Source organism: Amphiura filiformis, chromosome 5 (assembly GCF_039555335.1).
Source record: "Amphiura filiformis chromosome 5, Afil_fr2py, whole genome shotgun sequence".
In the NCBI taxonomy this organism is placed as follows: domain Eukaryota; kingdom Metazoa; phylum Echinodermata; class Ophiuroidea; order Amphilepidida; family Amphiuridae; genus Amphiura; species Amphiura filiformis.
In genome coordinates this window covers 22412667-22426379 of record NC_092632.1, presented here as the reverse complement: position 1 = coordinate 22426379, position 13713 = coordinate 22412667, and the positions used below count along the sequence as shown (strand labels likewise).

General features: G+C 34.9%; 1 protein-coding gene across 1 annotated transcript in view; it reads left to right on the top strand.

The window, feature by feature from the left end:
- LOC140152806 (ryanodine receptor 2-like) overlaps positions 1 to 13713 on the top strand; it is a 231522-nt gene that overhangs the window by 102006 nt on the left and 115803 nt on the right. Inside the window, 11 exon segments of the mRNA XM_072175306.1 lie at positions 550 to 666; positions 1649 to 1770; positions 3697 to 3804; positions 5530 to 5559; positions 9350 to 10097; positions 10650 to 10821; positions 11559 to 11711; positions 11714 to 11837; positions 12231 to 12312; positions 12478 to 12599; positions 13330 to 13405. Of these exon segments, the coding sequence (XP_072031407.1) occupies positions 550 to 666; positions 1649 to 1770; positions 3697 to 3804; positions 5530 to 5559; positions 9350 to 10097; positions 10650 to 10821; positions 11559 to 11711; positions 11714 to 11837; positions 12231 to 12312; positions 12478 to 12599; positions 13330 to 13405 (1854 nt within the window).

Below are 13713 nucleotides of genomic sequence, written 5' to 3'. Positions count from 1 at the left end.
CGAGCCCCTTTACACTGACCTAAGTTACAACATGCAATTACACAAACTTACTAATTAAAAGAAAAAAGAAAAGAAGAGAAGAATGTACAAAGAAAGAAACATTTTAATAAATAGACATTTCACAGTTCACACAAGAAATTGAACTTCACTCTTGATTGGTTGGTATTTTGGATATCTTTTCATTGGTTTGATCAATATTTTCACCCTGAACACATTTTGCCTTTTGAAATACAATCACATAGTGCTGTGTTCATTCAAGTTCAGAATTTTTAATTTTTGAAAAAAAAATTTTCTAAAAATAATTCAATTTCTAAAAATTCTTAATATATAAAATTCTTACCATAGGGAAAAAAGATATGGGAGCAGAGAGATAGCGAGAATGTGATAAAATTTGGATATAGAGAGATGAGGAGGCAGAATGAGATAAAAAAATACACCTACAAAAAAGAGATGAAAAACAGGTGAAAATATGACGCACTAATTTTGATAAACTATCTCTTTTGTGTACAAGTAACCGTAAGTTGAAACCATCTCAAAATTATTTTGCAGAATTGAAGGACCTCCATGCATGAAAGTCTCCCTGAAGAATTTTGGCACCTTGGACAACCATCCCAGCGAATACATGCGCCTTAGTATGCCAGTGGAATGCAAAGATTTTACAGCCAAGTAAGTTTCATGACTTTAGTTGATTGACTTAAACCAAATAATGTATAGGAAACATCAGAGGAGACAATTATTTGTTACTGTTTTGGAGATTGGGAGACTACTGCGGGTAACTGAAGATATGGGATTATCTCCTTTATCTGGATTTTAACAACTTCTAAACAAAAAGGTGATATTTCTCTAAAAATTGCACTTTTTGCACTCTTTTCCAAGGCAGTAAAACTGTTTTATTATTTACCCTTCATTTCAAATTGCAGGTTGAATTTTGTTAGTCATGTACAGTGATTCCTTATATATTTTTAGCTCTTTGAATCTGTAGAATTACAAGAAAATTTTGATTTTAGGTTATGACTGAATATGATTTTGTTGTAGTGCAAATGACAAAAATTATTGTATGCGCCTTTTAATTGATCAGGCCAGCACTGCATTAATGCATGCATGTCACACAGTAATACTAATTCAAGTCTGTGCATTTATAAAATATTGATACATAAAGCACACTTATCAAAGATCCCCTGCTATTGGTTCATTGCCTCATGAATATGAATACTATTTATGAATTAAGGTTTGATACTATTTTAAAGTGTTGCGATTTGGTAGTTCACAGCATCTTGCGAATGGTAGTCAGCTTTGGCAAAAATTGCATTGCTCATTTCATAGCGAGTGTGTAGAAGAATTCAAATATCACAGATATACTTTTGTAGGTCCTGTGGTTCTTGAGTTATGTTGTAGGAGGGCTGAAACACCTGCAACACTTATATAAACATACATAACTCATTAACAATGATAAATCAAGCAATGTTTGAAAGTATATGGTTTGTAGAATGAACTTTTGCAAAACATCAAAGTGTTATTTTTCAATAATATATTGATTTATATAATGAAAATCAATATTTTTTGGCTGCTTCGACCAACAATACCTTGTCTACCCTTAAGAATCAATTATTACTAGAATGTTAAAATGTTATTCTTGTTGTACTTCCAGTGGTGATATTGTTATTTCTATCCCTGTTCCTGTGTTACCTCGTGACAAACGTGGCTGGATGAACCAACACAGTGCCAGTATGGAACTCAGTGAAACAGACTCAAATGATGGAAGTAGAAGAGGTATAGTCAAATAAGGAATCTTTACATCTCTCAGAAACACATCTGTAGTGTGGTACTAACATTTGTGACTTAATCTGTTGCAACTAGGTCAAAGGTCAAAGGAAGCCATTTTCAAAATAATTATTATTATCCTTAATTTGCACAGTACCCAAGTGTGGTATTGCTCCCACAGAGCATATTTGGTTGAGAGCTACAAGCTTTTATAATGCCAATTTTATTTTTGTATATATTTTAGTGTATCTTCCTCCCTGTTTTCCCATTTCACAATTGCTATCTTTGGCCTGATTGGATCAGATATCATGTCACATTTTAGTTTTCAATAACCACTCTAGTATTATTAAAGTGTTTTTAATTATCTACATTGTTAGACTTAATATGCATGAAGCCAGTTCATTGTGTGAGTACAATAAAGACACATCTGTAGGTATGAACACATCAGGATTAGCTCGTGTTTCTGAACAGAGCTGTTTATGTTGTTGTATACTGGTGGCTCTTAAAAGTGTTATTCAAATAAATGACAAACAAAGCTTGGATATAGAATTGCTGATTGGATAGTTTAATACCTATATACCTTTTGAAAACTGTTGTATTATGAATTCAGTTGGATAAGCCCATCCAACAAATTTTTCGGTTTCTTGATCATATATATGTAATATTGATCAACACAAACTGCCGCTAAACGGCATTTGATATGTATCTTTATTGCACTCACCTTTCAAGTTTGATCTTTTCAATAGCAACCATTTAGTAGGTGTACCAGATATGAAATTATTGGAAAATGAAATGACCTGTTTCATTACCGTAATACTTGAAAACAGTACATAATATGGCCATTCAGAGCCTCTGTAATACTTGAGGTCTTGGTAGGATTGGAATTCAAATGCTGTAAAAGTGGACTTTTTTGTGTGCTTGTGAGCTTCAACGATTTTGAGCTGCTTCACTTGTTTTTAATTTCCATTGTTAAGCTTCCTTACACATGGCCTATACACAAAGGAATATATTGACCGTGTGGAGCACAAACGGGTTAACTGCTAAAGCTGATTACAGCATAAAGAGGTTAACTGCTTAGGTCAAACCGTTGATAGGAGTACACTGTCACTTTTGGGTTTTACAATTGACCTTTTCGGTAAATCCCATAAGCCTTTGCGAGTACACCTGGAATGTCGTCATTTGACGTCAGTACGCGTCACGCCGATGCGCACATCGTTTAGCGAACATTGTTACTGCACATTGCAAGTCGGTGTGATGTCAAATGACAACATCTCAGGTGTACTCGCTTATGGGATTTACCGAAAAGGTTAATAAGATATGAGCTGTGTTTTATTCCATGAATATGCACAGTAATAATCAGAGGGTGTATGACAGGGGTGGCATATCAGATTCTGAGTAGCCGCTCAGACTGCAAAAAGCATGAAAATAAATTGATCTCAAAATGTCCACTTTTACAGTACATCAGCATTGATTGACAAGTTGCTATTTGCTATTGCTACTTTCAAATTCAACTGCTGATTGAATGCTATCAAGAACCGTAGCAGGTGCATGCCCAGGGGTGGCTTTGGGGGATTAATTAGCCCCCAAGGTTGATGCCAAAAATCATCCTTTTTGGGGCACATTGTAGCCACACAGCTCCCAGGGTATGATCCCAGCCGACCAGGTTGATGGTTTCTGGGCACGCTCCTGTTTAGAATAAATGTTAAAAAAATGATTATAATGCTGTAATCATGGGGAACATTTTCCTGACATTCATTTCATGTTTAAATATTTAGATATTTTCTTTCATATCATGTATAATTAGAGTAATAATAAAAACACATTCATAAAACCACTTATTTCTTACTAATATGCACGACACCCCTTTCTCAAACTAACTCCTCACCCTGTTTTTTACCCCCTTGCCCCCTGGTGTGTTCTTTTATACCCTCACAGTGACTAACGGCTACCCTAGCAGCACAGTTGAAAGTGACTCCGACTTTGATAGTGTGTCACCTCCACAACAGAGTAGTCGACGAGCTCGACGACGAGGACTCTTGCAAAGTATGCAGTTTTGTTTTGTTTTGTTACACTTCACATGCGTGTTTAAGTATATTCATTAATATTGATATTTAAAAATTTCAAACTTTAGCTTTAGTACAATCTAATAAAACATTAGTCATAGTTTATCACACTAAACCTATAGTTTCATTTTCTGTAATTCTTTTAACCAATTTCAAGCACAAAATAAAATACTATGGTATAAGTACATGCACAAAGGGTATCTATTTTTCATAACAAAGAATTGGGTTTGAAGATGGCTCAGTGGATGCGAGTAGAAAGCTACCCACAGGTGAACTTATTTTATAGCTGTGTGAAGCAGAAGAGTCGCTAATCATAACCAGTTTTGCTCAAAAACCAGTAAGGTCTTATAAATGGTTTCTTTCCTAGATGTAAAACATGTTTGTTGTGAGTGGCCTCTATGTCAGACTGGTATTTCGTGTGAAAATTCATTTCCCAGCCAACTTTGCTTCGGCAATGAGCATGGTAAAGAAATAAGTAAGAGGCTGCAACAAAAATAACTTTTTGCATGTGTAATGAGCACAACTTAGCCTATATAAAGAGACAAAAATGCATGTTAAATATGCAAAAACACATATATAAGAGGCAAAAAATGCATGCTAAAATAGCAAAGAAAATATGAGGCTTAAAAAACATTTTGCATACAAAGCAAAATAATTTTATTAGAAGCTACAGTGAATCGTGCATTTATTGCATAATTATAGTTCTTGTTCTTGTTATGCCAAATAGCAGTAGACAATCACCTGTAAATCATTAAACTTCTTATTGTTCAATACAGTCCAACTCCCTTATCTGGATATCTTTGTTACATATTTTACTGTTATCCAGCTGTACATAAAACAAATATTGACTGCCCTTTAGTTGGTGAATGGTCAAAAAGATTGTTCCTCATGATCTCAAAACCGTAATATTGTCCCTCAGCTTTGCTTCAGGAAAATAGTACGGTTTAGAGATTGAAGCAATAATTGACCATTCACCTCTTGGACAGTCAAAATTTGTATATTATGCACAGGCACAAATCGACAAGCCAGGGTACACTTAAAAGAATTTGCTGACCATTGTGACCCAAGATTTACCATATAAACCATTTAGAACCATCAGGGATTTGCAGCTATAGATGTACACCCTTACCATACAGTTTGAGTATACCACAATTAACCACCACAGCCAGGATAAGCTCATTCAATTTAAAATTTATAATTACTTAGCTAAATTACTTCGCTCAACTAATAAGCAATGCATGGTATACCAAATTCTGGGTCATGTGGTCAGTAATTCCTGCAATATGCAATGATATTGATAACTAAGTTTCTGTAAACCTAGATTTCATATCACCTCACAACCCCTTAATACCAATCAATTTGGTAATTAAAAGAACTTGCACAACCCCTTAATACATGTACCAAACAATTTGGTGATTAAAAGAACTTGAACAAACACTGCTGTTTGGAATTGGTTGATTTTGTTAGTTTGTGAATAATATTGTTGTTTTCACCAGAAAATTGCAAAGCATGAGCAAATCATATATCATTCACCACAAGTGCACTCCTGGGATAATCACTAGTTTTAGGATGTAATTTCATGAAACAGAAATGGTCAATAGCTAGGATGGTAATGGTAGCATTACACTGCAATTTATTACGATTTGAAAGGATTGAATTTTTGCTACTTGGGTGATTTGACTAAATGTTGCTATTTTATTCACAGTGCCTGATGTGGTTGAGTTAATTATTGAAGGTAACATCCATTTTGTGTACAAAGCAGTATTGTTTTTTAAATATTTTGATGGATTCATATATCTCTTATAGCACCTCTTGATTCTCTGTTCATTTGTATATTTATACATTTGGGAAATTTCTTCTCTATGTCTTCTGTTCTCATGATGGTGTTGGTGGTGATGGTGGAATACATTTCTACATCTTAAAAACATATTCTTGGGCAGTAGTGGGTATATAGACCTTATTCCTCATATTCCAACAGGCTCTTTTCCAGGGGTTTGATGTAATCATCAACGTCATAAATTGTGTGCAACTGATCATCGCCAATATTATTTTGTGACATTCCTGGTGGAAGGCAGTGAAAGTACCCACTGGAATTGTGCATGGTTGGATATGTGAAAAAAGGTGTATTGAAAACTAAATAGTTCAGATACAACATGATTGGCATTTGAGACTGGTGATTTCAGTTTTTACATCGTAATATTTTTATCAACCATGTGGATATCAAATTTATTTCATGACTTTTTTTGGGTTTTAATATTCTCAGAGAGATTAAACAAAAGAATATTGACCTTATACAGTGCCGTTCATGAGGAGAAATTACAGTATGCGTTTGTCATGCATGGGGATTAAAATATTGTATTTCTACAATCTCAGACAGACTTGGAAAGACTAATTTGCATCTGAAGTCACCTGTTAATCTATATCAGAAAGGATTTGTTTACAAGTAGTTGTGATGATTGAGTTTCTGAGCGTAACAGCATGCCATATGGTTAATTTTGCGCCTCCAAACATACAAACATCTTTCTTGATGGCAGCATGTCAACAATGCCTAGAAAAGTTGCTTTTTACCTTGTAAAAGTACCATACTTTTTCACCATTTTCTGCGATTCCTTTTCTGCGATGAAGGCACCAGATGAATCAACCTTTCCTTTTACGCGCTACTAACCAATCAAGGGCCAAGGGGAGTTTGATTGACAGTGACGTCAGATGCAAACTAGTCTTTTTAATTCGCTCAAGATTATAATTTTTTATGGCAAAGACTGAAATTAAGGAAAACGTGGCAATCTCAGAAAGTGTGTTTTAGATTTTTTTCATGGAGAAAAATTACATTATCATCCAAATAGCACTATGAAGGATGTACGATGGTTTTGTACTTCTTAAACAAAGTTAAATGGATGTATGATGCAGAAGTCCAATATATTCCTCTTCAAGTGACATACCAAATATGGTGGACTATGCATCTTCCATGTAATTTATTATTTGTTGAGTACTTTCTGCACAGCTATACTATGCACATGGCAAATTTATGTAAATCTTCAGCAAAATTTTTTCTAAGAAATGTACAAAAAATATTATTCCCATTGGTACATTGGGCTATTCCAGTTGAAATCCATACATCCCCTGTGGAAAAAAGACCTTCATCTTTCACACAGGGAGTATGAATTTCAAATAGTGGTTGCCTAGTGGGAGACTCCATTTGAAATCTACACCCCCTGTGTTGGAGATTAAAGTCATGTCTTACACACAGGATGTGTATGGATTTCAACTGGAATAGCCTCTAACCTTCTGCCACAACTCTAAGATCATTTGAAATCTAATATAATTAGAAAGGTTCACCTATTGTGGTAACAAAAATATAAGAGAACAGAATATGACATATGCACAAAACAGGTAAATAATGTACAAATAAATGTGCATGCTCTACTTCCCATTCCAGATAAATACACCAATGATATTTTTGGATTACAAAAATATTATCCTGTTTTGGCAAATGAAATATAGCTAAATCCCAATCTTTTAGTTGGCTCTAACTGGCAATAAAAGTCAAATTTTAATATTTGGCCAATAAGGGCCAAAAACATAGTGTTTTTGTATGCTGTGACAATCAAGCCCAAAGACTTGTTCTAAGGCTAATTTCAGTTAATGCTAATTTTTGAAGAAAAACAAACAAACAAACATATTTTCTGATATCTTTTATAACCAATTATCAAAATTAAAATTAAATATTAGCATGTAGCCTGTACCGCACATTTTGAATGTTTAGACTTGTGTCAAGTAAAATTGTTTTTGGGCCATTTTCCCTCAAATTGCAAAACTATTCAAATTTGACTTTTATTGCCAGTTAGAGCTAACTAAAGAATTAAGATTTAGTTATGTTTCATTTGGCAAAACAGGATAATATTTTATTAATCCAAAAAAATGAGTGCTGTATTTTTCTGGAATAGGGAGTAGTGGAATGATAACAATAAGATATGCAGATTCAAGTGGGAGGCAAACTGTTTGGTGCCAACCCCTCAGCAATACCTCAGTAAACTGCTATTAATGCATGGATTAGCCTTGACATAAAGAAAGCAGTAAGGACCATCCGATATTAAACTCATGTTAGTCATTTTTATCATCGGATAAACAAAGTGGTAAAATACAAAATCATAATTTACTTGCTTGTGTTCAATTTTATTATCCATGAAATTTATAATTTGCAAGTTATGCAAAGTATATATGCCCAGGTGGTCGTATTTGTTGATCGATTGTTTATTTTTGCATGATTTGTTTACATTATGCAAATTAACATTTTAATTAACTCCATCATTATATTTTGTATTAAATTACTCCCCGGAAACCCAGTGATTTAACAAATACATGTCTTTGTATATTAATTCATGAGAAAATCATGCAATGCTGCATGCTTATGCTAACTTAATTATTAATAAATCTATATTTACCCATTTATTACCATTTTTTATTTGCATTAAGGATGAATATGAATTCTATTACCCTCTATGGCCCATTATTAAAAATCATGCACTGTGATTGGTCAAAACATGTCATGTGAAAGCAATATATTTGAAATATTATGTTTTGAATGCGTATGGAAGGCAATAAAGTGTGCACATGCTACGCAGAGCAATATATAAGGTTATGTACAATTTTTCCATGATACTCGCTGTCAATTGCGCTGTGGATACGTGTACACGCTTTACCGTGATGTAAACAACTTTAAATATTTGGGTAAAAACTGATATTTTCTCTTCAAATTGCACTATTTTTGCAGTAAAAAATAGGAATAAAGATTGCTGCCTTATCCTTCAGTCAGTACTGATCTGCCTTCCAATGGCAGTAAATCCAATGGCAGTAAATCCCAATTTGGAATTTTTACTATCATTAGCTTGTGAGAATTAGCCGTTGAATGTCACTATATTATGATTTAAATTATGCAAGGCTTCGCTGCTGCATTTATGCACCTCACATTTGATAACAATCAATTGTACTTAAAAGTGCCAATACTGTTTAGCTCTTTATTAGACTCCAACACATACTTTAAAATTCACCTCTTTCAGTGACTCATTTCTTACTTTGTTAATGTCATTTTATAACATACTTTTAAGTTTAACATTTCTTAGATACATATGTTACTTCATCCTATTCAGACTCTCACATGGGCCACAGTTATAGTTTCCACAGGTTCATAAAGAATAGACACCTTCACATACCCAATTCAAACCATTTAGTAACTTGTTTCAGTAATTTGCTTCATTTTCAAAAAAATCATTCTGAATGTTGATCAAATCATTCAAATTATCATGTCCTTCTTAGATTAGGCTTTGTTACAGACCTATAATCTTTTTAAAGCTTAGTCCTCACATAGTACGCAAGCAACAGGAACCCTGTGTACATTGGACTTTGTCTAAGAAACACTTCTTTCAGGTCTCCACTTCAAACAGGTCTACAGTCACACAGCACCTGTAAGTGGTGCTAAAGATTAGAGTAGATCTAAAATGACAATTTTCTTTATCTTGTATCAACAGAGCACAAATCTCTAGAAGTAGACCCAGTAACCTCAGACCATGCACACACCAATGGCTATGATGTACGAGCACAAATCAATGGGCAAACCAGAGAGAAAAAGAAGGGACCATCACTTCCTCTTGGTAGGAAGTTGCCAATTGGACGTGCTGCATCCACTGAGACAGCAGGTTCCATGGCAACGTCGGACAGTACTGATGCAAATGCTACTCCTGCAAAAACCAAGAGGAGTAAGTTCACAAAGAGTGCCAGTATGGATACACCAAGATCGCCTGCTGATGCTGCACAAACTTCATACACCAGTGATGGTGGAGTCGATGGAAGGCGTAGCCCTGGTGCCACAGATTCAATGAAAAAGAGGGGGCGTCTGAAGAGTCCTGATGCGTCCCCACCAGGAACTTTGGGTAATGAATACGGAGGATTGAGCCCACCGAGTGAAAATGCAAGCTCTGCCGGTTCAGATCATTATGGACGCCCAAAACTTGCCAAGCTTAACTCGATGGGCAGTAGCTTTGAGAATTTCAAATCTGTTGATGTGATGTCGGATATCAGTGAAGTTGACTCCATTGATGTTGCCATGGCTACTAAGTATTATTTTGCTGTGCGTGTCTTCCCAGGGCAGGACCCTGCTGATGTGAATGTAGGATGGGTAACACCAAGTTATCATCATCACAATTCAGCCTTTGACCTTAGGAAGACCCAAGAGGTCAGAGTCAATACATTGAATGACAATGGAGGAGTGCAAGATAGGTGAGTGTGTTTTAATTTTTGAGTTAAAGGCATATTATAACATTTCTGTAAAAATAGATTAGTATTTATTTTCCATAAAATGTTAGCTTTTACTTAATTTTGAGCCGAACAAATTGGAATTTACCACTAGCGCCCATGCATGTTACTCCCGCGGTTGTAATATGGTACGATCCACGGGGTGTGTGTGTATGTGTATCCCGCACGCCGTGTACATACTGTGCATACATGTTCGACTAATATTTCCATCGTAATAATAAAACGCCAGTTCCATCGTTTTATTCAAAATCTCAGATTTTGACAAAATTACAGCACCTAAAGTCTTGATTTTTGCAGAGTATCTTTAGTGACTAAAGTACATTACAGAATTTAAAAAAATTTTGAGGGCGTTCTCCTCAGCAAATGTTATAATATGGCTTTAACATTAAGATCAAACTGATTCATTTTTGTAATATAGAATTGTGTACTATAACTTAATCTCTACTCTAGGAGTGATCAACAGTGGAATTAGTACCATAAACTGATGTTTTTTTTTTATTATGACTTATTCTGCAGCACCAAAAGGAGAGATTGTTTCATGATCTGTGTTGGTGATTTCATGGATATGTTGACCTCACCCGAAGGTCGAAGGTTATCATCTGGTCTTGTGATTGGTTGTACTGTAGATACCTCATCAGGAGATTTGACATACACCGTTAATGGCCGGGAGATTGGAGTCAGATACCAGGTAAAAGATTATTTTTCCTGTGATTTAATAAGCATTTTGTACCAATTGCATGCTAAAAGTGCACTAATAGGGGTGCTAAAGCCAGTGTATGTTTGAAAGTCTACAGGGGCTCTAATTTGAAGAGGATGATAAGAAGGTAGAATATGGTAATAGTAAATACATCACTATTTTTGGTTATATATTTGGTACTAATGATAATTTTTAACACTCAACCATACCCTTAATACCCAGGCCTAATATTAAACCTTAAATTATACCCTTACTATATTCTTAACCTTAAAACATATCGTAATTCTAAATTCCTAACCCTAAATCTTAACCCTAAAAATAATCTTAACCCTAAAACCAACCTTATCCTACCCCTAAATTCCTACCCCTAAATCCTAATCCTAACTATATAATCCTAACTCTAAAACCTGTTCTAATCTTATAATTTCAAAACCTGAATCCTAACCCTAACTATGAGCCTAACTCTAAAACCTATTCTAATCCTATAAATTCCTAATCCTAAATCCTTACTCTAACTATAATCATAACCCTTAAACCTATTACAGTCCTAAAATCATAACCCTAAATCTTAACCCTAAGAATAATCTTAACCCTAAAACATAATCTATCCTAATCCTAAATGACTAAACTTAAATCCTAATCCTTACTATAATCCTTACCTGAAAACCTAACCTTATCCTATCTCTTAATCCTAATCTAAAGTCTTGTCATTATTTCTTCTCTTACAGGTTGAACCGTGCACCAAGCTATTCCCAGCTGTCATAGCTAAACCAACAAGTAAAGAAATGCTGCAATTTGAGTTAGGAAGAAGCAAGAACTGTTTGCCCCTCTCTGCTGCCTGGTTCAAGGGTGACTCTCATAACCTGACCCCACAGTGTCCAAATCACGTGTTGAAGTCCAAGCCATGAAGATCTTCACTTGGTCAAGGGTACCGCATCGTGCCATCAATGTGGTGTGTAAGAGATTGTCAGAGAGTACTGGGTGGTCTGTCACTTGTGATGAGCCTGGTAAGTTCACTGATGAAATCTAAATTCAAAATTAAAATTGCAATTCTCTCCAAAGTTGATCACCAACATCAGATTCAAACGATATCCTACAACATAACACAGCATTTGTAAAGGGTTTTTTTGTGTGTAAAATCTCCTTGCCCGTCCCCTTGGCCCCTCTGAAAAAAATCCTGGCTACACCACTGAGCAAATCATACCAGTCCTGTCCTTTCTTTGATGTTGTCTGGCCATCTTTTAACTGGCCAGTCATGTCTTTGTATTCCTTTTGCTACCCTGATCACAAGGGGTGGACATTATGTGCATTGATGTCAAGTAACGTTTCAAAACAAACACAGCTTTCTGTATAACATGGCTTTTAGAATTGATAGTATTATTGGATCATTATGTTTACAGTGAGGTGGCTTGGTATACATATACCTGAAGAGAATCGCTGCATGGACATCCTAGAACTGGTTGAACATGAAGAACTTTTAAGGTAAGACAAGTATTATATTTGCTTAGTATGTTGGCAAGTATACCTAACCAGTATTTGTCATTATGGTTTTACATTGAAACTTTCCTTTTCCTCTTTATTTAACTTCATTGCATTATATGCTTGCACGTTTGATAATCAATTTTAAAAATCTTGTCATTTTTCCAGATTCCATGCCCGAACTCTTGATTTGTATCGCTCTGTCTGCTCCCATGGTAACCACAATGTTGCACATGCTTTATGTAACCATGTCAATGAGGACCAGCTTATGTATTGCATCAAGTGTGAATGTAAGTTATGGCCATTTGCTTCTCTGTAGAGATATGGAGAGAAGGAAATACCCTTTAAGTCTTGAGAGTGGCAATATGTGACAAGATCAAGGGAAATGAGTCGGATGTCGCTATAATCGATTTTGAGATATTGGGAAAGAAAGTGTTAAAATTCTTTTGCTTTATATTGTTTTCAGCGACTAATAAATTGACGAACTTCACAAATAAAGTCATATCAACATGGGATTTTCAGTTTCTGAAAGCTCTAAATGTCCTCTTTAAAAATGCATATAAAACTGATTTTCGACCAGGGTCGACATGTGACTTATTCCCCTTGATCATGTCACATATGATATATGTGTTTTTGTATCATGTAGGCAATCTGTTTTACAAAAATATTAAATCAAATTTGTTTACTAAACAAGGAGAAATCTTAAAAGTTCAATATTATTTATAATCAAATATTTAAGTGTTGCATATAGATATTTGCGGATATTTTATTCAAAGATGTTGATTTTATGGCAAAAGAATGATTTCAAACAAACCTAACAATCCACAATGGGCTTCTCCAGTTGAAATCCAAATACTGCCTATGGGGGGGTAGATTACAAATGGAGTGTGTGGATTTGTACCCCAGGCAAAACAAGATATAACTGGAATAGATATAAGTAAATGTGGGATATTGAGAATTGTAGTTACTATGTCTGTTATTTTAAAATGTCTGTGATATTTGTTTGTCTTGCATCTGTAGTTCTGTGTGGTCCTCTAAGGATAGGATTTCATAAACTGCTGATTTCACTCCACCTTGAAACGGCTGCAAATGCAAGGTAAGAAATACATGAAATGATGTGTGTTTGGTGATACCAGATCTAATCAGATACCAGATGGTTTCAGTGCACCTGTTTTGTCAATTTCAATTTTCATAGCTGTAGACAATGTACAATAGAAAACCTAATAAACCATAATATGTAGAAGTCAGTCCAATTTGTTTTCTAATTGTGTACATGGGTCTGTTTTTTAGACATCAGTAAGATTAATTGTGTAACATTTTTCAGGTACATTGCTCCATATAGCAGAACCTATTTTACAATCAGCTTCACAATGTACTAATCATAGATTGAAGAGGTACAGATTG